General features: G+C 41.7%; 1 protein-coding gene across 4 annotated transcripts in view; it reads left to right on the top strand.

Annotated features, from left to right (window-relative positions):
* Nucleotides 1–22,726, top strand: part of MCTP1 (multiple C2 and transmembrane domain containing 1) — a 276,103-nt gene extending 253,377 nt beyond the window's left edge. Inside the window, exons 19-22 of one of the 4 annotated variants that reach the window (XM_037374432.1) lie at nt 11,866–11,975; nt 15,137–15,246; nt 18,817–18,914; nt 20,038–22,726. In XM_037374432.1, coding sequence (XP_037230329.1) covers nt 11,866–11,975; nt 15,137–15,246; nt 18,817–18,914; nt 20,038–20,109 — 390 coding nt within the window. In that variant the 3' untranslated portion in view covers nt 20,110–22,726. The remainder of the gene's footprint in view (nt 1–11,865; nt 11,976–15,136; nt 15,247–18,816; nt 18,915–20,037) is intronic. The other 3 variants (XM_037374433.1, XM_037374434.1, XM_037374435.1) reach the window with 3 other exon arrangements.
* The last annotated feature ends 3,263 nt before the right edge of the window (nt 22,727–25,989 follow it).

The raw sequence follows: 25,989 nt of genomic DNA, 5'->3' as shown, positions 1-25,989 counted from the left end.
TAGCGGAGCCACTAACAGTGGTGTGGGTGCTTGAAGCTTCCGGAGGTCCAATGTGAGAGCGGGTGAACTCATGGAAGAAAAAGCCATGGAGAGTTACTCAGAACAAACAGCTGTGGAAACTCCTGAAGCACCGTTCTCTGAAAGCTTGAGAAATATTCTGGGAAGTTGAAATACCTGGTTGACCTCAACTGGCTCGTTCCTGTGGGTGCCTGCTCTTGACCACTCTGTTTCTGTACAGGCATACGTCCATCCTGTGCCTTGCACAAGCCGTCCTTCCACGTGTGTAATAGAAAGAACTGTGGTACAGTCTGGCTATTTCTAAATATCGCACCAATCTGTCCCTTTGCAAAAAAAACCCCTGCTTTAATCCAGTACAGTTGCTTATTGCAGCCTTTTTGTGGTTGTGCTGCAAAGTCTAAATACCTCAAGTGTTTGTGTGCTTAATCTCAAACTGTCAGGCTCAAGTAGCACAGCTCTACTTCCAGAGGAACGGCACCTGCTCCTTTCTGTGTTTCCTTTGGAAAAAAAAGGTTGAATACAGTATCACCTCCCAGCCAGTTGTTTCAATGATGATAAAAATTTCACAGCCCTTCTCCCTGTTTACTTAGCAGTGCTGTGCCCTAGATACGACAATGTGTGCAGATCCAGGAGAAATAATGAAATCTATGGAAAGCAGGCACACAGGAGAAAAAAAGATATTTTACAATGGCAGCTTTATTCCCTGCTGTTGTAGGGCTGCAGATGGGTACTGAGTTTGCAACCAGGGCTGAAAAGCATTTAAACTTTATGTACTAGACAGTAAATAATACAAAGACTCTTTGCTGAAAGTTGAAGAATTGTCATTGAATTCTTGCACTGTGGTTGGTGCTTCTTGCTTCTCTGAATGTCACTAAAAGAAGCAATGAGTTTAAAGTTTTAGAAGAAATAAGCTGCTTTTTTTTTTATGAAGCCCTAATTTGTCTTCTCTGCAGAAAAGGAAAAGGCCTATGAGAATAAAATAGGTTATTCTAAACAGACTGCACCTTGTTAGAGATCATGCACTATACAGCACCCTCAGTTAGACGGCAGTGGCAGAGTTGGAGAAAGTGTAGGTTGCACGGTGCACCTGTGGACAGCTGGTGCTGGCAAAATTTTGAAGCCAGTGTCATCCAACACGAGTCTCTGGTGTTTGTGAAAACATCAGGAAAGGACTGAGGATTTAGCAAGGGAGAGGTGGTATTCAATTCTCTTTATGATTTTATTTTCTCTTCTGAAAATAGTGCCATTTCAAAAGGGTCCAGTTCCTTCAGGGGCACATCATGTGTTGTGTGCCAACTCTTCCTGAAGATTTTCAGGCTGAATTCTGTTGGGTGCCCCTTTTGCTTATTCTCATCCGTCTCAGTCATTCGTTTGCTTAATGCCCACCGTCCATGCTGAGCTGTTGAAGAGCAGCAGTGTGTTTGCTGTGGAGCTTGTTATTTCCTGCGGGCTCCCAGTGCTCTTCCTCTGGCATTTGTGTATCTGTGGATCTTGGTACTTTATGAAGTTTTTAAAGAGGCAGTGTGCAAGTTAGGAGATTATGAGGAAAAAAGTAAAGTGGGGAAATGTATCTCACGTGGTCACTGGTTAATTTGTGAAAAAATTGTGGAAAAAAAAAAAACCAAAACCCCCCATTGTTTATTTGTTTCTTTAGGAAAGCAGATAAGTTCCACTGAATGCCTGTTTTTCATCCTCAGAAAATTAGGTGTCTTAGCTGTTTTTTTTCTGCTTTGGTTGCAGGATTTAGTACAAATAGTATCAACTGTGATCCAGTGTATTTCCTGTGTCGTGAGAGCTCAGTGATCAAATTAGTATTGCTGGAAGGACAACAAATTTTTATTTTTCCTGCCATTTATTTTTTCAGCTGCCATTCCAACATTACAGTAATCACCTGGATTTTGTATTTAATTTTTACAGCACTTTCCTTCTAAAGCATCTCTATTCATTACCAGTTCAACTAAGCAGGTCTCATTAATTTCTCAAAAGTAAACTAAATTCACCTTAGGTGACCAAGAACAAGCTGGTAGCTTTTTCTACAAAGTCTTTTATTGTAAAATAACAGATGTATGCATACACTACACAGCCCAAGCTTTTGCTTTAGCTACAATTTTTTTTTTTTTTGTGAAAAATAAAAAAACCCAACAAGCAAACAGATGTGTAAATATTCGCCTTTGAGCTACTGTTTTTTCTTTCTGGTATTGCAGACTACAGTACATCACTGGAATTTGAGCACCTCTTACAAACTCTTCAGCTGGAATAGCATTTACTGTGGTAAATGATAAAACATTTATCATTTAAATAAATAAATAAAGAAAGAAAATTAAATCGTTTAAAGCACAAATATGTGCTTTTTTCCTTCTGAGACATTTGCTTGCTGAAGCATATTTAAAATGAATGTAGAATAGACTATTGTAGTGGTTAGACATTAAAATAATGTTGTTGCAAATTACCTTTCATTGTGATTTTATATATTCACAGTCCCACCACACCTTCAGGTTCAGCTTTAGATCTTTTCCAAAATTTCAGTAATTCCTAATAAACAAAGAGGGGTCTGTCCATCGTTCCCCCACCCCATTTCAGTGAAATAAGCATACAGACAAAATCAGCAGTGGAGCCTTTTCAAGCTTTTCTCTGGATTTTCTCCAAAGGGACCCTAGAATTCTTGCTTCACTCATCACTCCTTGTCCACTGTACCCCCAGAGTATCTGCAAGGATATTTTCTAGGCACTGCTGTTCTCTTCCTTTTTGTATTGTTTAGCCTTGAATGTCAAACTATTTTTTTACACTATGTAATTTTCCAAAAGCACAGCTTAAACATTTATCCAGGGGAATTATGTAAAAAAGGGGTGGTTTTGAAAGGCTTCTTGCTTTCTTTCTTCAGTTTATTAATATTTGATAGATTCCTTGAATAATTGTAAATGCTGTTTGAAATGTGTGTTTATATATGCTTTGTCTTTGGAATCTTGCTTAGTCTTTCCTGCTCTAGACACCGTAGGATTTCTTCTGAGCTGGCGTAGCAGAGCTAGTGACATGATCATGGTATTGTACATTTTCGTTTTGAGTGTTTATGGTTCTTCTGACCATCTTCTTGTTAAATCAGTTTGGAATTCAAACTGCTTCCAAGATTAATCTCTTTAAACATTCAGCTTATACAAAGAACATCACCCAGATCTCACCTATTGCTATTTTCATCTTCATTGCAATAAGTTCACGTTTGGAATGAAATATTTCAGATAACCTAGACTTGCTGGATTAACTGAGCACAAGGCTTAATGTTTTTCTTTTCCAGATCATGTTCCTTAAGAGAGGAGTTTTGCCTAATCATTGAGCACTTTAATTTCTTTGAGCAATCATTGAGCAATCGGATTTTAGGGCTTGGTCTTCAACTGGTGTTCTTCACCTGGGCTTTGGTGACCTTAGGATGTGATAGCAACATGCAGCCACTCTGAGCATCTCACCTGTTGTTTTCAAGTCTCTGTGAACAGCTGCTCTTTACAAACAGCATCCCCAAGAAAATGGTTTTGTTTGCCTTTTTTCATAGCAACTTGCCGTTGAGTTAAATCACTGGAACCCAAAGCAGCCAAAAGATTTGGATTAATCGTTCCAAAAGAGCACTGTCTGGGCAGCAAGTACCAGTGGTAAAGACGTTCCTATAGTCCTCTGCTTGACCAGACCCATGTAATTTAGTACTAAAACTGTCTGTGCCAGTTTGGGTAAGGAAGTTTCAGGGGAAGGAATGCCTTTTGATTTCTGTGAGCCAAAACCATCAGCAGTCCAAGACACAATCGTGTGAATTTTGAAATGCAAAATTACTTTTGTATGTGTTTGATCTAAGCAAATCGTTAATAGCAGTGAGTGTGAGAGAAACATCAGAGCAATAGCCTTGCTTAAAAAGGATCAGTGTATTTTAGCCTGATAACCAAAGGAGGGAAGGAGTAAGGCTGCTGTCACCGATCTTTAGTGATCTGAATTTTAGGAGCCTAACCCAGGGTAGCAATCCTGGAGGAGACTAGAAGAGGACCACATTCCGCCTACTGTGGAGAACGTGTCCAGAGAATAGTTCATATTAACTCTGAAATAGAAATCTAAGGCTGGAGTGCTGAATCACCTTCTAAATCAGTACTGGACTCCTTTTGCTGGCTTTTGTGGTGGCAGTTCATACCGTGGTGGGGACAACTCTGAGGTTGTAGCCCCACATTGGAGGTGCGGGTCTTTTGGCAGCAGAAGCAGTTACAGCTGCTGTCTCTTAGGCTTGCCAAGCTGGGCTGATAAGTTAGTGTAAAATTATTATCTCTGTTTGTTTAGGTGAACAACTTACATAAGAATTATGAGATCATAATATCCCAGCAACACGGGATTGGGAAGCTTCCAGAAACAGTAAAGTAAATCTAAATGCAAACTTTGATGCAGAGATAGCATCCTAGCCCGGTATGGAGGTGATCTTGAATAGTCAGTCTTTATCCTCTGCCCAAAAGCATGTTAATCATTATCATAATCCTTAAAAGAAGGAAATGAAAATTATGTTCTACATACACTAAAACATCAAATTAACTTTTATGTCTGCTACATTCAAGCCAGCGTATTTCAGAACAGCAGCTGAAATTGTAAATTGCTGTTAATCCAGCAGAACTCCATAATCTTCCTTTTTTATCAATCAGTGACAGCTGTATAGGCATTTATTTAAAGATAAATTTTGAGGCTACTTTAAACGTTCAAAACGGAGCATTATCTTATTTTGATGAGGCTCTTGTTGGTAATGAGTGGACAACAAAAGTGCATGGGTATGATTTAGATAAGCATCTCACAAATTCAGGTGTTTTCCTAACCGCAATCTTTCATCATTCCTTTTCTGGTTTCTCTGTCTATTTTTCTCACCCCCACCCTAAATGCAGAATTTTTATACTAGCTGGTATGATGTGTTTTCACCCCATCTCTACAGGCTCTTGCACAGCAGGGCTGTTCTTATTTAAAATAACTCAGTCTGATATACCTCACAGGCTCTTTCCTTACCTTTTAAAGATCATTACAGCTCTGAGATTTAACTTCTAAATTTGTCATCCCTCGCATTTGTGTCATGGAATTTGAAGAGTTGCATTAATGAACACGTTGTTAATTGCAGTTTGGCATTCAGCATGGGTAGAGGGTAAACACTGTTAGAACCACTGGAATCTGTAAACCCAGCTATAAATTCGTGGCCAAAGTTTGTTCATTAGTAGAATTTCAGGACCATATTATAACTAAATCAGCTATTGCAAACAACTGCTGGACAATACACCAAGATTTCTGTGTTAGCCTCTGCTGGATGGCATCGAGGTGCCTGGATACAAGAGGAATATTAATGAGATCACTGTCAAGCTCCAGTGTAGTTCTGTCTTGCATAAAGTAAGAAACTCCTTTCCTTGCTTAAGTATGGTAGAACAGGGTGAAGGGGAGAAAAAGAGGCAGCCAAGAAAAAAAAAAGGTTTTTTTCAAATATAAACATAAAGCAAATGCATCTGATGCATTCTTGTCACCCCAATGCTTAACCCCACCTTGCTTTAATTCTTTAAGTTTCCTTCCAAAATAAGAAAGGCACAGCGTTATTTGGCATTGCTGACTTTTTGCCCCTGAATGCATCACCATGAACAAACAAGCTCCTTGTCGAGTAATATGTTTGCTTAGAGTATTTAGGAAACTTAATACCTCATAAAGGTTTAGCATTAGCCAAAAAGGTACCATGCAAGGAAAATTTAAGTTTTTGTTTCCCCACACTAGGTGGCCCTTCAGTGAAATGGCATGGCAGTCCATTAACTGTCTCTGTTGTGTTCATGTTTCTGTGTTTTATTTGGAATGTTATCTTTTCTGTATTAAAATGTGCAGTGAAGGAGAGATGAGGAAGGAACAGATTTAAACAGCATTGGGCAGTACTGTGGAATATAGTAGGGAGTAACAAAATAAAAAGCACTAGCAAAAAGATCTCCATGTAATAAGAATTTACATAAGAATTGCCATAAAAGTGTCATTCTGCTACATTGTAGAAAGCTTGCTTGTAGAAATCTTTCCCTAGAATTATTACTGTAGCTCAATTTTTTTTTCTCTGATTTTATATTTATGTTCTAGCAATGCAGCAGTTCATTACACATGAAGAAGTCTTAATTCGTTATATAGGTGGTAGTGCCAAAAAGTCACAGAAGGTTCAAAATGATTTTTATCAACTCTCAGTATATGTTTGAGGAAGAACAGATTGTTGTAATATTCATGCTCACAAGCATGGTGCCTTCATAAACAGTGAATCTTCAGTGTTTTCGTCCGCATGTTTATATGGTTTCTATTGTACCTATTTCTGCTGTTTTAAATATGGAATGCTTACTAGGCAATAACTTTTTATTGCTTCTTTCTTTAATAATCATGACCACAAATACCATTTCTCTCTCTAAAACCCTTCTATCTTAAAAATTATGTGGTTTCCTCCATATTTTAAAGTCCTCCGCCTGGTTTCTGTTTCGGCATGAGCAGTTAGTTTCAGGCCTGTTTTCATGCACGTGTTGGCAGGTAGACTTCAGAGATGACATGTTGAGCATTTGTAAACAACCGGTAGTGTCTTAAAAATGTGGCCACTGAAGATGTGGTGCCAGGTAATATGGGCAAAAGGGAAGCCCACAGTTCAAAAGCTCAGTTCTGATTATCTACGTAGTCCTGGGATCCAATGTCCGATGTGGAATGGTGCCGACACTGAGGAAGCTGCCTCCCACTGTTCCTTTTCAGGATGGTGCGAGTATCAACCAGACCTTCTCTTCTGTTGGTGGCAAGAGGAGAGCACACGCTGGTACCTGTCTGCCTGGCGTGCCGTCAGTCACTATTTTAAATAACAGGAAGTCTGAAGAGTTACAAGCTGGCTTACTGGAAGGGTGGAAACTTCTAAGTCATTAAGGTCTCACTGAAAGGTGTTAATGTCTCCAGGACTCTTCCCCTACTTTTCCAGTTTAAGGAGGGTCAAGACCAGATGGTGATGGTACTCTGTAAGTCTCAGCCTTCAAGAGGGAAAAGTGGTTAAAACAACCTGACCCTCTCCAGTTCATTATCGACATCATGGAGGAGACCAGTTTCAGGTCAACCCGTGCACCTTTCCAGGTCCCATAGATCATTCAGCTTTACCTCATGATTACATTTCCACAGTCAGCTTTAAGGTAACAATATCACCATGGTTGTCTGACCTCTTTCCATTTCCCTGAGAAAATGATAACATAATGGCTTACCATCACCAGATCTGAAGCCTTTTGATAGGGGTTCAGAAGACTTGGAGGAGATCAAAATCACTTCAGAGCTGGAATAGTTTTGGTTCACTATTTCCTTCTTTGTGACTTTCCGAGAAAGCAGAGGTTAGCATTTGGGAGGCAATTCCTGAGGCCATTAATCCCCAGTGGCGGGTTTTTCAGCAGTGGCTATGGCTATGGCTTTTGAGCTACGGCTAGCCCATGGGACAGCATTCAGTAGTTGGTGTCTCCATGCCCCCCCTGCAAGGTATGAATGCATCCTGCCAGTAAAAGACCAATGCATTGCCTGCAGACACGTCTGGATCTACTTTGTCAGTCTCCAAGTGGAGGTCTACCAGGGTGTCACAGCCTGGCACGTGGCCAGGATTCATGCCAGGGGATGATGCTGGCGCCTATGGATGGACTGTGCTTTGGAGACAAACTCTTAGTTGAAATAATCTGCGCAGAAGTAGTGTTCTCATATTCAGGTAATAGAGATTTACAGGTTTGATTAGAGGGGTTCCTCCAGCAATAACTGTGGGGCTATGCTTTTGTGGCCACAGGTAGTCCAGCGTGACACAAGCAGAGTACATGCGTCTTCTGTTGGCTAGGTGACGGGTCCATATAGCTCTCACAGCATACCAGGGGAACACTGTTGCTCTCGGTGGTGGTTTCACATCCTCTCCCCATACATATCACAGGTTAGTCTGGCTTTGTCTCAGTCGCTTCGGTTTGTGCAGAGGTGCACTATCATACCAATCTGGGCAACAAGGGGTGCTTTTTTGGAAGATCTATCAGGAGCCTCTGTCTTTCCCAGATAGCATCTCCTAAAAATTTCAAAATTTACTTCTGTTCTTGAAACTCTCCTATTACTTTGTTTTTATGATCTGTGCCTTTCTTTCCAGTTTAGTAGTTATTAATAGGACTGTTATCCACCATAAAATGTTCCGGTTTATTCTCTGTACTAAAAATGTCTCCTTTTACTTAAAGCTCTTTTTTTTTTCCCCATTGGCTTAATTCCATTAACTTTATCAAAGTTTATGTTTGAGTCTGCCTTATTTATTTCTCCTGCTTTCCCAGTCTTTTGAAATGTTTGTTTTGTAAATGCACTTTAACTTGGGAGAAGAGAGAGTTTTGGGGTTAGAGATACAATCCTTTCCTAAATCACCCTATTTTATCATGGGATTGGAAGCATAGTCCACGAATAGAGAGGCTCACACAACACGTGTTGTATTGAGAGTTCATGTGAATTAGCTCCATGCAGCTTAGGGAAAGTCATTTACTTTGTTTTGCTTTGGCTTCACCACATACAGTAAAATACAGTTATGGCAGAAAATCAGTATACAAGAGTTAAGTATTATTATTATTGGCCAAGCAGTGTATCAATCTGTAATCTACAGTTTCCTTTGAAGGAGGAGGAGGAGGACATGGTCCCAGGCTTTGCCTCGAGTTCATTCCCCTTTGTAAATTCAAGTCAGACTGTTGACGTCTCTGCTTTCACAGTTCATGCTTAAAGCCATCCCCTAGCAAACATCTTGCTTTGCAGATACCTTAAGCCTCCTGCAAACAAACAAATCATGGAAGTAAAATAGTAATAAGGCTGGTTTTACCTTTGTATAATAGATTTTATCTACTATTTAAATGGCAATTATTTCCAGAAACTTGGCAATTGTAGCCATACAAATGATGAAATTGATTCCAGTCACAGCCCATCTTTCTTCAGAAAGGAAATACCAGTAGTGTTTGAGAAATGGATTATTAAGAACCTTGGTTTGCTCAAGGTGGCTCATATGTTGTATTTGCTAACACAGCATCTTGCTGGAAGAAAATAAGTGCAGCTTTTCCCTAGCCCAGATTATTTTCTCCACAAATCTTTGGAGCAGGAAATAAAAAACAGCTAATAGTTGTGAAGCATGTGGAATTAGTTTAAGCAAAGCCGAACCCTGATCCTTCTGACCGCCTCCTCTTTCCTGTGCTGTTTTGTCTATTCCTGCCTCGGAGTATGTCAACAAATTTTCTTTAAGCTCAGAAGGTGCAGGGGGGTGGAAATAGTGATTCTTTCTCTGTCTCTTTCTGTCTTTGGGGGTTTTGTGGGGGTTTTGAGGAGAATGATTTAAAACAGATGTATTTTCAAAAAAGATACACGTTTGTCTTGAGAAATATTTGTAAAGAAAAACAGCCTCAGGACTTCTGAATGTAATGCCTGTTGAGTTCTGGAGATGTCACGAGAAGTGCTGGTTTTATTACAGTGACATAATTCTTTTCTCCTACAAGTTAATTGTAAATCAAGATAACTTTACGGAGAGGGCAGAATCTGTTAAATGAAACTGGAGAGGCAATGTGTATACGGATTTGGAAAGCAAAGATATACCCGTGATTTCTGTATGGCTTATTGTTCATTTCTGCTCTACAAAGGAACAGATAATTTTCATGTTTCTCCTGCAGTACTGGAAGTTTGTGTTTTACATGAAGGAATAAAGCAGGTATGTCTTTCCTGATGGCAAATGAAACATGCTGAATATATGCGGCACCTCCTCAGAAGCTGTATACCTGAGGACAATAATGCTGTCATTGCCAAGGCTTCAAGAATGTAATAAATATTAAGGAAATAACTTCACAAATTACTCAGTCTTGCTGTGCAGTGCTTGATGTAGTTGATACCAGCAGCTGCAGTTATGGTCATCCTCAAAAACCAGAAATACTCCTTTATGATATGAATGATTATTAACCTTAACTGAGAACATAAGCTCTTCACATTGTCTGAGAAACTGGTGGGTTTGCTGTCTCTGAAGTGTTTGGTTTTTTTAAATTACACTGCATCACTGGAAGTAGTTTTGCTGTATCTGTCTGTCTGTCTCCTGACTGTTTATTTTTAGACAGTCTGTGTTCTGCAGCTATGTACTTTCGAGCCTTCACAAGAAATCTTGACAATATAGTTGCAGAAGAGTGTTGCTGAAGGAACTTCAGATGATTAAATCTTAAACGTTGTTTTCCTCATCCAATCTGATTTATTAAGATAGCAAAAGGGACAACAAAACAAGTGAACCAATATACCGTCTGCTAATTAAGCATCAGGAGGAGAAAAGAAACATGAAATGCAACATATGCTAATTTCTTAGATGCTGGACTTTGGAGTCAATTACAGAGGCTGTTGTATTGTGTGGTTTGTGATGGCAAAATGTTGAACAACGTTTTTATCATGTATTTTGCTACTCTTGAAATATTTTTCTTTCCATTTCCTATTTTGAGAAAACACTAATTGCATTCAAACTAGATAAGATAATATGGCATCAGTCCATTGGAAACATGGAACATAACCTTTTGACTTACGTGTAGTCTGGAAAAAATGAAGATAAGTCGTCTTTTTTTTTTTATGGTGATGCTTCATTTTAATCCCATGTAACAGCTTTTTTTTTTTTTTTTGCGGGGGGGGTGGGTTTTTGGTTTGGGTTTTTTTGAGTGCTGTTGGCTCTGTGTGGATTTGATGCTGCAGGCTTTCTGGGTTTAGAGTTAGAAAGCTTTTTGGGGAAGAAAGAACAGGTCATCAGAGCAGGAGGAGGCCCAGTTAAGGAATAGTCCATGGAGTGCCTTGATGTGCCTGAGCAGCACCTTGTTGAATTCTTCTGGGAGGCAAATTCTGCTCGACTTGGCAGAAAGGAAGACAACATTTGCTGATGCAAATCTATCAAAGACCCCAGAAAATGTCTTAGTGAGGGTGGTTCCTGCTTTTGAGGGACAAATGATCACTCTGGTTTTTAAAAAATGCCCACATTTTTAGGGGCACAAAGAATTTTGATAAATGTAACTGAAACTAAATTATGGTTAGATTTTATATTACATAAATTGATGGTTTTGTGAGCACTAGTCCAATAGCATATAGAAACCTGAGTAAGAAAGGAGGTAATTAAAATTACTTCCTACAGTGACACCTTCCCTGCGTCTTTCGTTTTGCCCATGGCTGACATTTTATATTCTTTTGGAGCTGCGAGCTGCACTAATCATATTGTAAAGGCAGTTGGGAGTTACATCTCCCATATATTTCATGCGTAGTGACACTTGAATGTTAGTAGGGGGTGGGAGAGAGAGCGTGCACTGGCCAAGCAGAAAGGTGGAATAGATGATGGTGGGGGGCACAGGTACATCCAACAACTTAAACCCATGTCGGAGCCAGAGGTAGGAGCTGAGGTGTTCTGGTTCTTACTCCAAGCCTCCCACATGGAAAGTTTATCTTCCCGATGCCTACACCAGCGCGAGACCCAGCATTTCAGCAAACTACCCTTATTCCATCTTTGGACTCTTCCTACTTGAAGGAGCACACAATGTAGGAGGTTGGCACCTTCAACGTATTTATAAATCAGAGACCTGGTGTATTGAAACATACATTAAGAAAATAATGTAGCAGCAAACAAAATTGTGTGGTGCTCAGCATGTGTGCTAAAACATACATATTGTCAATAGGCACTGCTTAAAGGACAAGGAAACGGTTCCCAGTTGCCAGGTTTTACCAGTTGCTGTTAGATGTGTGTGTAACTTTTGAAACTTAACTGATGGATACATGGTCCTTTTCCTACACTCAGAAATTCTTTTATTCAACTACTCCTTTTCTTTTCTTTAGGACAGTGAAAAGAAAGGATTTATGAATAGACTTTACGCCATCCAGGAGGTGTGTGTCAGTGTCCAGAATATCCTTGGTGAAGTAGCTTCCTTTGGAGAAAGGATCAAGAAGTAAGTGCTGACACAGGTGCTGGATTGCTTTCCAATACTGTTCATATTTTTTCAAAGCTGAGGTACAAAGACCTTTATTAGACTTACTAGATTTTTTATTAGACCTTTTTTTTTGGGGGGGGGGGGTGGTGGTGGTAGTGGTGGTGGGCAGGGGACGACTCCAGCTTTGGATGATGCATTGTTGAAACTCATCTGTATTTACTTTGTTTTGTGGAGGCCCTCAGTGAATGAAAATCTAGTCATATTCATTTTGGAATTTAGAAATGTATTAATTGGGGAAGGAAATCAGAACCTGGGCTTTGAAGTAAAACAGAAAGAGAATCTTGTTGTGACACCTAACATAAGTTATTTAAAACTAATAATAAAAAATGCAGCTTTGATAAAGGAAATAAGCAGAGCTGAACGGGGGTTTCAGATTTTAAGGATGTACATATGTTTGGTTGCTGGAAGTGTTGTATTTATGCGAGTTAGCAAAGACTTTTCCTTCTGGAGTATTTGTAATTTGTAACACCTAATACATGATATATAAGAATTGCCAATATATTTGGGCCTTAAGCAGGAGAGGTTCTGCAATCCACCACAGGAACTTCACTGTGGTTTTGGCACGGTCAGTGAACAGCGGTGTAAGGTGTACTATTTGAGATCAGATGGGTTCCAGAAAGGTGTTCCCCAGCCACTGGCCACGAAGCAGGGACAGGGTTGACTTGGGTTTCAGCCCCTCGAAAGCCAAGGGCACCTCATCCTGGTCAGGTGAGAAGCTGGGAGCAGCACCACCACCGTTCTGCTGAGGGCAGAGGGCGGCCGGGGGGTGGCCCAGCAGCTGCAGCAGGTTACGAAACCTTCACGAGAGGCTTGGTGGTGCACCCTCTCCAGGCAAGGTGGGGCCACGTGTCCCCTCGCCCTGGCAGCACCTGCTGCAGGTGGCGTCTGCAGGGCACCGGTGCTCCGCATCGACGGGACCGCGGCCTGAGAGAGAAGTGGGCCCCAGAATAAATCGGACTGGGGGAAGCGAGTTCTGGGAAGAGGGTGTGTTGGGTGAAGGTCAGCCTGCAGGAAACACGGGGATCGTCTCTCATGCTGTTCTGCCTTTTTCTTATTGTTTTGGTTTATTTTTCGAATATCAGCAATGGCAAGCATACCAGATTCGGGATGGAGAGGAGGCTGCCATTTCCATATTTAAGAGCAAAGTCCCTAGCCGGAAAGCCTGGGAAACATTCCCGTGGGGACACTTCCAGGCAGGCCGTGTTCACAGCGGCAGAGCCAGGCGCAAGCACATTATATTGCACGAGTTTTCCAGACAAACCAAACGAGCCTGTCTCTGAAGGAAGTCTTTTATCAAAAGGCTGCTCGTGGAAGTTGTCTTGATTAAGTTTTTCTAATTGTGCATTTTGGAAGTAGGGTTTGTTCTGTTACATACCAGATGAGAGCAACAGAATTTTCTGAACCTAGTGAGACCGAATCTTCCTATAAATCTTTGTAATTTGTTCCTGAAACTATAATGGGAAACCTGTACTGAATGCTGTGCTAACACAGCACATAAGGAGGTTTGCTAAGTGAGGAGCCAGTGTTCCCACACATGGCGTGTCTGTGATCCATTGCACAAAGCCGAGTCACAGGAACATGAGCAGACCCTCAACCTTCTGTTCATCCCAAATGCATGCAGAAGAGGGGAAAAGAGCAGGTGTCCCCTGAGGAGAAAGGGAGTGATCCTACACCAAGTGACACTAACATAATGTTCACTCTGGAGACATGTCAAAATTGCCAGAGAGAAAAGAAGACAAATAAACACAGGAAGCCAGAGCTCATTATGAAAAATATGGCTAGCAATTCAGATAATTGCAATTATTCAGCCAGAGAAGCCAAAATACTGTAATCACACTGATTGGGGATGTAGCTAGTGGTAATACTTTAAAGAGTATCATCAGGCTATTTAGAGTCAAAGCCACATTTTCCTTCTGGTTAAATGTCATGAAACGCTTTTGACATGGTGGTGCCTTCGTGGAACAATCCCATTGAGCCAAGCTCCCTTTAACCAGCGTTCCCATGGGACGTATCTATAAATTGGCCATCTGGCCTTTCTCTCTTCCCTGCACACAGAGGTTGGAGAGCCACAGCACGGCTGTTGCAAGACTCGTTAGCTTTTGCTTCCTCTCGGCTCACACCTCAACTGCTGCAAAATGAGGTGTCCCGCAGTTTTTTATCGCAGCATAGGGTTTGGGACCCTTAACGAGGATGTTTTAATCTGGGGCTCTTTTGGAAAGGCAATGTACTGAAACTCTGATGGGATCTCAGAAGTTCTCTCCCTTTATCCATAAAGAAATATATTTTATTTTATCTGGAAGTTAACGTTTATCTTTGCCTTTCCTGCAATGTACTTTGTCCTACACCACTCCCTCCTTTTTGCTTCTTCCATCTTTTTTCTCCTTTTGGGATTTTTTGGTTGTTTGTTTTTGGTTTTTTTCGCCACTCAAAATGTTTTTATTTCCTTCCTTCATCCAGTGCTGTTGCATTATCCCCGTCTTCAACACTGACTGTTCTGCCCCCTCCTTTTCCCTGACCCTCTCCTTTATAGGTGCATGTATGAGTTTCCAGCTTTGCATACCCACACGCTCGCCTTTTCCTGACTGTGCCCCCCAAGCAAGAAGGGCACCTAGCCAGGGAATGCACCCATATGTCAGAGGGGAAGGTCCCTGCTCAGCCTTTAACGCCTTGTGCTGTCCTTACGGCAGAATGGGGAGGTAGAGCAAGCAGAAAGCCTTAGCAGTACTCTTCCAGCTATTACATCCTTCCTCCACACTGGTATTGAAAAAGGGACTCCGGTTTGCCAGTGCGAGTATGTTTGAGGAGTAAGGAACTGTGTGTGTTCCACCTTCCACTGGGGGTGGCCACGGTCATTTCCAAAAGGCGGAGCAGTGGTTGCTGTGTGCACGGCTGGGCTGGGAGAGGTCCCATTCTGCGGGTGAAGCTGGGACCTCCTCTCATTTCCACTGGGGATGGGTCCGAGCCCTTGCTGGCCCTGATGCCCAGCATCCATGCATTCATTTGTAGCTTCAGTTTGTTGATGGAAGCTGGCACGTCTTCCCCTGTCCAGTCCAATTTTTGTTCATCGTTTGGCTCTGTCAGGTGACCACAATTCTGACTTTTGTTAATTTTTCTTCCAGCACTTTCAATTGGACTGTCCCATTCCTGAGCTGGCTGGCGATTGTTGCCCTCTCCGTGTTCACCATCATCCTGTATTTCATTCCACTGAGATACATTGTCCTTGTCTGGGGTAAGTAAAGCCTTTTTAAACTGTGTGTGCCACTTAGAAAAACCTGTTTTTTAAGAGATGACTTACATTGTCAGTACTTTCCTGTATTTATGGCCATGAAGGTGCTCCATGATGGAAACAGACAGGTTAGTTAAAAATCACAACTGTGTAAAGATTTAGGCCCACCTGCAAAATACATTTTTCTTGGCTGGCATTCTAGGCTTCATCATACTATAAACATGTAGCCATGAGGATTCTTCATATATCAAAGTGTAGCTTTGTCTAGATATTACTATGATTTATTTTCACCACTTATACACAAACAGAGGCATTTCAATCTATATAGTGCATTTAGGACAATATGCCTTTTTTACTGCAGTACTTTATCTTGTGAAAGTGTATGTAAACATAGCAACAAGAAACCTGTTTAAAGGGTCACCTTTAGTTGAACAGAAAGGTATATGTGGTATTTGGCTGGTTGATAATGAACAGAAACTGGGTGGCGAGGGGGTGGGGGGTGGAATCATGATTGATCCAAGCTTTCACTACTTGTCCTTATATTTATTCTTTATACTGATTTTAAACAGCTACCGTTACCACATCTGTTGTAAATAATACACCAAGTTTTCATTTGCACATTTTTTATACGTCTTTTATACATACCACCAGCAGTTGTACCCTTATTCAGTAGTGCAGACTTGTGAAGAGCACGGCCTCAGTTCAATCTGTGGCTAGATTTTCTTCCTGAAGGAAAAAATAACAGTCATGCCTTGATCAAAAAGTCCTGAGTTCCGGAGACAACCTAAAGTCATGGAACTGACACCAAAGAATATGTATATTTATGTACCAGTTAGTATTGGTGATACTCTTACAGAGTCTTCACAGATAGTTGCAGCAGAGTACACAAAATGGAGAAGAGCCATTAGGGAGGATTTGGACAAAATATTTCCATGTGACTAAAAAAAGCAAGCGTGCGGGCTTTCTGTTTTACCCTGTTGTGGAATTTCACTTATTCCCCACATCCCCTGTATCACCCTGCTTGGGTGCAACCCAGACTCCTAGTTTGTTCCCCAAAACCTCATTCTGCCTACCACACACACATGGTGGTAAGCCTCTTGTTGCCCAGGTCTGAAGTCCTTGGTCTGTGTCCTTTTTCTGTCGTTTTTCATACAGATCTGGCGTCTTTGTACTCTTGCTTTCATGCATCCCCTTGATTTCAGGCAAGGACCTGAGATTATAATACCCCTCCAAGACCCATAAAAGTGTATAGAGTCAGCACTGTGGTTCAAAAATCTCCTGACATGGACCCCTGCGATACTGGGGGTGTGGGTTCACACTTCCCCAGAAGTGTCTCTGTTTCAGGTGAGGCAGAGCCTCCACTCCCAAACCGGAGTGCACCCCTCCCAAACCACGGATGGGCAGCATAAGCACAAGTGGCTGTGAATGCACCTTGCTCTCTTTCCCACCACCTCCTCCCGCCCTGCCCGCAAGTTGTCCACTCTTATCTAGATACAACTTCACACACCTTTGTTCACTAGAGGTTTCAGCTCCACGTTTTAATCCTGCATTTCAGTTTAGGTGGCTTCTTACTCAGCCCATGTATGGGGGTTCCCCTCTGCGGGGACCTGTTCCTCTGCATCGTGCTGGGTGACCAGACAGGTCCTGCACAGCTGCAGCTCTGGCAGTCCCGACCTCCTCGGGCAACAGTGCATCCGCACAGAGCCATGTTGAGCAGCTCTCCCTTCAAAAAAATGCAGTATTCCGAACACACGCCTGTGTGTTCTCCATTGCCGTGTGTGTCTGGCCTCCCCTGTGTTACATGTCTCTTCATCCTGTTTGTCCATCCTGCAGCTGGACGCAAATGACCTCTGTCATCTGACTTATGTCCATAGGAAGTTTGAGCTGGTCTGTAGCAGCATCTGCCCATTTTGTTCTTTGGGAAGGCAAGTGTTGTTATTAAATGAAAATTCCTCCATGCTACGGCTGGTCTTATGCATAGCTGTCTTTCTTCTGTGCATCCATAGGGACTGCATTTTTCAGCCTGCCCTGGGAAGAAATTCTCATTTCCTTCCCTCCTGGCCGTGTTTCTCCCCATGGAGACTGCTGGTCCTTGAACATGTGGTGTGTCAGCTGTGGTAGAGCAGGAACCACTGCTGCGCTCTCATCCGTTCACTACAGTGCAGAGTCCTGGTGATAGCTACAGCTGTTTTTGTGGAAAAGAGTATGAAGACAATTATTTTAATCAGAAAATGTTCAAGCTTTTGGAATAGACCTAGTCCTCTTGTTTTATCTTCTCCTGAGCTGTCCCATCTCATGTCTTCAGCACTTTTATTTTCTTGAGCCTTGACCATGTGTTTACTTTCAGAGTTCATGTGTTTACTTTCATGTGTTTACTTTCAGAGGCTGACAAGGTGAGACCTTATCAGCTCCTGGATTCACCCGCGGGTGGTCCAGTGGCCATGTGCAGCGAACAGTGGGGTAGACCTTGAATTTCTCAGTCACTTGCTGATGCAAAGGGTCTTCTTAAACGAAGGTGTCTGGATCTCACATACTCTCTTTCAACACCCACTGCTCAATCACCAGGTCAGGGATGGCAGCATCCCCTCTCTGCACCACAGGACTGAGAATTCATGCAGGGGGAGGCCGTGGGTGTTGTCAAGACTGCAGCTTGTGCAGTCTGTCCTGAAGCTTTATGTCCTTGCTAAAGCTTTCTGAAAGGCCTGGGCGCCAAAGACATCATGGAAGATAAACGGTATTATCTTATCTCTGATACGGCCTGGATAAATGACACAGACTGGCACATTATTAACGCTGTCCTGGCTTTCTCCCACTCATGTGAGGGTTTGTGCAGTGTGTGCTGTGCCTGCCTGTCTGTCAGACCTGTGTTCCCAGAGCCCACGAGCAAGATTCTCACGTGAAAAGTGTGTGAATCTCACCTGGTATGTAACGATAAGAAGATGAGACTAATTTAAAACCTTGCTTTCTGTTTAGTTTGAGGAGGATTTTCTTGGTGCTTCTGACCATTAATTGTCAATAGGCATTGTAAGACCATGACATCTAAGGGAGACCTTGCATCCCTTCTCTGCATTGCCATCAGCTCATCTATATGTCATTCCCGGACAGAGGTTTGTGTAAACTCATCCTAAAGCCTTCACGTGATCCAGACTTCACTGCTTCCCGTCTGCTTCACCGCCCTTAGCATTAGGAAGATTTTCCTTGTGTCTAGCCTGAACCTTCTGTCCTGCAATTAAGCTCATTACTGCTCATCCTCTTAGCTACAGAAATGGAGTATGCTTGATTCCTGTCCTTTTTGCAACCTCTGCATAATAACCACAGTTTCTATTACTTTCAGGAAAAAGTATTGGAGGGATTTGAAAATGTGCCTAGAACTTTTGCAGTTTGAAGCAGAGGGGACTACAGCAGCAGATTCCGGCTTTTAGAGCCCAAGTTCACAATTCATTTATTCATTAATTCAGTGCTAATTTCAGGCTTTCAAATGGATGATAAAATCTTTTTTAGAACTTTGCCAAAAATATATATTTAATTTTTTGAAAAATGATGATAGTAACATTTGAGCTTTCACTTTCGCAGGCATCAATAAATTTACAAAGAGGCTTCGAAGTCCGTATGCAATCGATAACAATGAGCTACTTGACTTTCTATCCAGAGTTCCTTCAGATGTGCAAATGGTGTGTATATTTTTTAATTTGCCCTTACAGTAGTTAATTTGATGTGTGGCACCATGACTTTCAGGGTTTTGTAAACAAATTTTAAAGCAGTTATTTTGATTCAATATTGTACTCTTCAGCACGATGAAGAAATAGCAAACTTGAGCTGCAGGTAGCCCATGAACCTTAAGGAGGCTACTAGACCTTTTTCCAGTGAGAAAATAGCTGCTACTTTGGTTGTGCCTTTGAAGACGCTTAGGAGCAGTCAGTAAAAGGGCGAATGTTTGGAAGGTGGTGGAGTCTGTGTTAAGCACGCTCCAGCACTATGTGAATCCGACCGGGATAAGGCACTGCGTAGGGCACGCTGGAGCTGAGGCTGTCAGGGCGTGCAGCAAGGGAACAGGGAGGTCAAATGATGAAAGGAGATGGAGTCAGCAGCGGGCGGCTTTGCCCAGTGTCTTGTGGCAGCCCTCTGAGAGCACTTCAGCCTCTCCTTTCCTGGGGTGAAAGTGTTTGCTGTGGCCACAGTTCAACCATGCTTATAAACTCCTTTAAAAATAAGCTGGTTGTGAATTACAAGCTTTTGTAATGCAGCACGCAATCTCTTGAGAAGGTGCAAGCATTAAGATAATGTCAGGCACATAAATCACCTCCAATATCACAAAGATTGTATACTTTCCATATTCCTTGGTTAACAGTTTTGGTTCAGAGCTGGTTCAAAGAGGAGACGTGGGTGCACGTACCCACTCTGAGTCCAATCCCCTCCGTGGCAGGCCTTTGAAAATAAGCAAGCTTTTAAGAAATATTACAGAGAATATTCATCAAATTCATTGAAGAGGACACTGTTTATTCTCCATTACAGCCCATGGAGAAAACAAAAAAAAAAGCTTTCTTAAAGCTGACGTCAGCACAGTGTTACTTCCCAGCAGGATTTTCCTAATACTGTTTTTCCTTCTCCCTCTGGATCTATCCAGTCTGTCATTGTTGAATCACAGCTGCAGATCCTGTATAGTTTGCAGGGGAATAGTTCTCTTTTTCTTTCTTTTTTCTTTTTTTTTTCCCCCCCCGGGGAAAAAACAGAAATCTTTCTTTTCCTAGCCAGCACCACCTGACCGGTTTCTTTCTGAACGTTGTGTTTAAACAGGTGCAATACCATGAACTGAAACAAGATCCCAGTCACAGCCCAAGCAAGAGGAAGAAAAACAACCCCGTCTAGCCAGCTTCATGTTTTGAGGAGACTAGCATCTGCAGGGGGAAGATAAAAGAAAAAAACGACGACCCAAGCAGCGTTTCTTTTCTCTAAGCTTTTTATTTATTTTGCCTTTTTATCTAATGGGGAGATTTTGTAAATATTGTAAAAAGGCATTTCTCGTTGAAGATATATTTCGCACTGTAAAGACGTTTGTTGAAGGTTTCAAGTAGGGTTTTGCCATTGGAAAGCCTTGCTGGAAGCAGCATAGCACATTAGAGGAACCAATCTAAAACAGTAAATATGCACTGCTACTTGGTGGTCAAAGATACCTGAAATGCTCAAACCATACCGACTAAATCTACAAAAGGTGTAAATCTAAATCTGACTCAAAAATTTAGTCAGTGTTTTATTTGTGAGCGTTAATATTTTTATCCAGTAAGTCACCATTACGATTTTCTATGTTTTATACATTTCAAGAGAAGTACAATATAGTGGAACCTACTGCACGTAAGTTTAAGCAGATTTTCTTGAACTCCAGACCCTGATGTTAACTCCTGGTGCAACATTTTATTGTGCAGTGGGGCTGCTCATAAGATAATGAGAAACACCAAGTGCAAATCTCTTTTGGAGCTCCCAAAAGAAGTTCCTGCCATTTTTATCATTCCATTGTAAGACCTAAAAATCTCTGTCTCTCTCAAAATACTGCCAGGTTTGTAACTGATTGCCTATCTGATTTTTCTATATGTACCAGTAATCTTCATTTGTACTACACAGTTTAGTGAATGAAGTTCATAGTTCTGCTGTAACAGAAATACTATCGGACTAACTCCATATTGCTTTGGGTGTCATGCTATGAACACCTTTTGTGCACATAACTATTTTAATATGGAAGTCTTGCAGAAGGTGTTTTTGCTTTCAGATCACAAGATCATGTTAATACGCTGTATGATGTAACACATTAACTGTTACCAATGTGAAATATAGTGTAGAGGAAAAAAATCGCAGTTGTGGTAAAACTGATATACTGGTTTTATTTCCTTAGTTAATAATGTAGTCAGTTCTTCTGATACAGTTGTGCCCTACTGCATGGAAACAGCATTATTTTATAAATTACATGGGACATAGACGAGAATCGTTTACATTTCAAATGTCTTAGTGGCCACTGCATAACGAGTACTTGGGGATATATTCTGATAGCTGCATGTAGACTTCCACGCTCAGCTCCCCGCGTAGTGAGCAGAGACTTCATTCCTGAGGGACTACCTGTGCACAGCTCTTAGTCGTAGCTCCCGTTGACGTTAAAGGGGATTTTTGCCCGGGGGAGAGCCGAGGGATGACATCCTCAAGGGAAGCTCTTCCTGCGGTCCTCTGTGGGTTACCTCTTATTGGTTGCAATTGCTGATAAAGTTATATTGCACTACTCTAACAATACTTTTTGAAAAGACTATTTAGAAATACTTTGCAAGCAAATCTATATACATTTGTCTAAAGAGTTGTATGTTAGCTGCATTGCTCATGAAAGATCATCCTGGATTTGTTTATTTTGCAGTAAGACACGTTGATAGCCGGTTCCTGGTGTGGCAGTTATTTTGATCTCTCTGTTTTTATGTTTGAAAGAACGCCAGTCAAACGATTGTTCTGCAGAAAGTCTCAGACCTAAATACGATCTTGTTACACCATGACTTTAAAAAAATCTATTCGCGAAGCTTGTGTAACCACTTTTCCACTGGGTGCTGCCCAGAGAGCAGCATACTATTGATGAAGCCAGAATCACTGATGAGCCTATTTTGTTTAAAAAAAAGCCAAACTTCCAACTTGACAATGTGCGAATGTTTGTTGCCAGTTTTCAGTTTTGCAGAGTTCTTTGATAAACACTGCAAGCCTTGTACCTTCTTAATGTTGCCCATCGGTCTGCGTGCGATTCCCTGTTGCGGTTTTTTTTTTCTGTACTCAATTTCAACTGTCTATTTCGGTGGTAATGTCCAAGTTAGTTAGTTATACATATTTACTGCATTAAACACAGTTTAAGTATCTCTCTACTAGGTTGTAGGAAGTGTCTTTCTTTGAAGTTCTATGCTGTCATTTTCCCAAGAGTGGTGTGAAGGGCAAGCGAATGAAAATATCATATTCCTGTGTGCAGGATTTTCAGTGTTTTAAGCCCCCAAACATGTAAGTGGAGGGGGCTGTGGGAGAAAAACATCTCTTTGTTGAAAATTGGTGAACTATTCTAATGCCTCAAACACTCAGGACTGATCTGTCTGAAAATACGATCCACAGAAGCAAGACTAAGAGTGTATGTTGGTTAAATACAGTTCTCCCGCTGCAACAGGACATTTTGAAATCATGTCGGTGAACCCCTTTTCACTAGTTGCAGTTTGTCTGCTCTGCTTTGTGTGGCAGGCCTCTGCAGAGAATCAGTCCTGCCTTATGCCATAAATATTTCAGCGTATCTTCCATGTCCGGGTTGGTTCTAAAGTCTGAATGAAGTTGCCGGGTTGCATTCCTAAGCACCTTGTCCATTTGCAAACAATCACAAAAGAATAATGCCTGTCATGATCACAAAACTCCTTCTGTTCCTGGAAAATAAAATTTAACAACTTTATTTGGGTCCAGTGAAAATGAGCAACTTAATTGGGGTCCACCATTAAGGTAGGTGTCAGAGCGCTCAGGATCCATCAAAGCTAATCATCTGAGAGGTTCTAGTTAACGTTTCTGCTGATAAGTCACAGCACAGAGCTTGCTTACCCTGTTTTTACAGCTGTTTCTCTTTGTAGTAAGGAATAACTAAGTGTTTTTCATAATAGCAGTGAGATTTAACTTAAAGAGCTACTGTGCTGTAACTTAGCGTTTTAAATCCAAGTGGAATAAAACCCAAGGTTTTTTTTCTGTTGCACTTAAGACAACAGTGGAATAATGAGAAAGTAATTAAGCAGGCTGCATACAGTGTATCTGCTAATGTGGGCCCTCAGGGCATGAGCTGCACCAACAAGGGGAAGAGCTGCTGGACCTGCCAGCAAATGTGCTACATGGTGAAGTATTTCATTCTAGGCTAGCCCAAGAGCACAAAGCAAAGGAGAGAAAGGAAAATTATTTCTCTCATCAGCGCTAGATCACATACTGGCCACACAAAATGTAATGAAACCTTTGCTGCTGTCTGCTCAGCAGCCAGAGATTGCTGACCCATGGGAGAGGGGCACCTCCTGCCCCTGCTTGGCAGCAAAGTGTTGCTGACAGCCAGACACAAACTGCTTTCCATTTCTGAACCTGCTTCTCTTTCGAGGGCAAACTTTTCCCTCCCAGCTGGGCTAATTTCCAGGTTGCTGTGCAGCTGCTTCTGTGAAAGCCAACTCATCTCCCCCCACCCCCCCACCCCCCAAACAAAACCAGTATTGCAAATTTTCAATAAATACCTCCTCCTCCTCCAGAATTTTTCTGAAATCTTGCATAAGTGAAGAACCAAAACTTTTTACATGAAACACAATTGCAATTATAGCCATTTTTCAGTGTGGAACACTGGATTTCCATTGCTTTCTGCCTAATTAAGGTAGGATAAAAGGCACATTGCTTCTGACTCTCAAAGGGGAAATTCAGCGACTCCCAGATAAAACACAAACCTTAGACATCAGCCTAGAAAAATCTGAAGGCTTGAACAAAGCATACTGTTCTCTCTCGCTCAGGGGAGTGGGTGAAGTGCTGCTGGTCGAAAGGCTCATGCAGTTGGTGAACCAGATATGGGCGAAGCAGAAGGAATGAGGGTGAGGAGCAGCCCAAGAAGGGCGTGTAGACCCAGAGATGTTCACCTTCTGGCGGTGCTTTCCCTCCGCACTTGGTGGAGAAAGAGAAGATCCTTCTTACCAGAAGACTAGTGTAGCTGTCCTAAACCACCTTCATCTCTCCATATTTCTCCACATTGCAGATATGGTGAGCTGCTTCAGTTGGCTCTTGTTGTGAACACCACATCCCTTTCCTTAAAAGCAGCCTCTCTGTCTCAGGAGAAGTCAAATAGCAGTTGTGCAGTGCCACTGCTGCCAGCCGCGGAAGACATGAGCAAGTGTAGGTCAGGTCATCAGATCAGGAGGCAGATACTCCTTGCTGCAAGAGGCATTAGAAGTCTTCTGCTTCTTTTGTGTCATAGTAGTCAAGAGAAGGCGTATTTCTCATGAACAAAGAACTTCAGATCTTAATTAAAATCTGTAAGCTATCGTAATTCAAAATATGAAATAAATCTTAACTGTCCATTCCACAGGATGTTGCACTTCTGGATAATTTCTTCTATTCTGTGTAGTATTTCAGTGCTCAAAGTCAATTTTAGCCTACTTCAAACACCCTGTCAATGAATGTCAATGCAAAATCCAAACAAATTCCCTGTCAATGAATCTTGAATGTCCAACTTAAATTTCCCAAGTTTGAAATAGAGTTATTTGGTCAAAGGGGCCAAAAAGAGTATTGCAACATTTGTCTCGTCATCAGCCTTAGTACTGAATGAAATTTAAATGTTAAAAACTTTTCTATGGTTCAGGTTGCACAATATAGAAGCCTGAAACCCCTAGTTATGAGTCACACGGCAATAAATTTTTTCCATTTTAATATAATCAAAAGAAACTCAAAACTGCTTGTCTCACTCAACTTTTACTGAAATTACAGCAAGTGATTAAAGGAAAATCTAAAATGTTGATTTTTTAAATATATATTTTGATTACAGAGTGCTGATTAATATTTTCTGGAATAATTTAAGAAGTCAATTTGCCTGACCTGCTTTGCCCTGACATGAAGGCACATTCCTGAAAGTTTACTTCTTGCATAGTTACGCGTGCTTTTCTTTTTTCAGGTATGTCACAAAAAGCCTTTTAGATCCACAACCGATGAAGAAAAATCCCCAGTCAGAAGCAGTAAAGAAGAGTCAAACACATTGACCAGCTATGCAAGACCATGGTCAGATTTGTAGAGAGTGTTAAGCACTGGGTGGTTGCAGGGAAGAGAACGAGAGCTTCAGCTCAGGATCTTCCCATCTTTTCTTAGTGCATGCCAGCGCAATTGCCACAAGTACCGGAAATCTGAAATATCAAACAAATGTCACAGCATGCCTAGATATTACTGAAAGGGAGGAGGGAAGCAGTCTGGCTGACCGGTACCCTCGGTGGTCTGAAGCAGCTGGAAGGCTTTCTGGAGCTCCTCAGCTGGCACTGACCCACTTTGCTCTGCCGCCTCACCCAACGGCCACAGAAAAGGGTTTGGCTCTTTGTTGAACTGGGAAATCTCTTTTCCAGTAGTTTTTTTTTTTACCACTTACAGGACTCATTAGTTCATGGTGAGGCGTGCTGACCATTCCTCTCACTTGTAAAAATTTACATCTCAGCAGCCAACCTGCTCAGTGCATGTCTATCCTTGGGTTACAAATAGAGAAAAGACTTTTTTCCTGCCTCCTGAACAAATACGGTAACAAAGGCAAAAAATGTTTTCCTTCCCCACAGGGTTGCTAGCCCTGGGACACATAACAAGCTTGACAAGCAGTCACACTCGTGTCGGGAGGAGCTGTTGCTCACGGGCACAAAATAATGGCTTGATCAGAAGAAATGGGCCCGGAGACTGAAGCAGTTCCTTCCCCCAGCTGCATTTCTGTTCCTCAGGCTGAGCATCCCTGAATGCATCTACTGGGGAAGGGGGAGGAGGCGTGGGGAAGGGTCTGGCTTGTTTAAATAAAAAAATTACTCATAAATTGGAAAGCTATCAAATATAACATCAATTCTTGGCAGATTTTTTTTTTTTTTTAAAGACTGGGATTTATTTAAAAGGACATCCTTTATTTATGTTAAAGGACAACAGTCTTCTGCACTGTGTTTCCAGAAGTAAATATCTTACTTGCTTAGAAGCAAGTTCAGTTGCCGCAGTTGGCAGAGGCAGTGT

This window comes from Falco rusticolus, chromosome Z (genome assembly GCF_015220075.1).
Source record: "Falco rusticolus isolate bFalRus1 chromosome Z, bFalRus1.pri, whole genome shotgun sequence".
NCBI classification, from domain to species: domain Eukaryota; kingdom Metazoa; phylum Chordata; class Aves; order Falconiformes; family Falconidae; genus Falco; species Falco rusticolus.
This window is presented reverse-complemented; position numbering and strand designations above follow the sequence as displayed.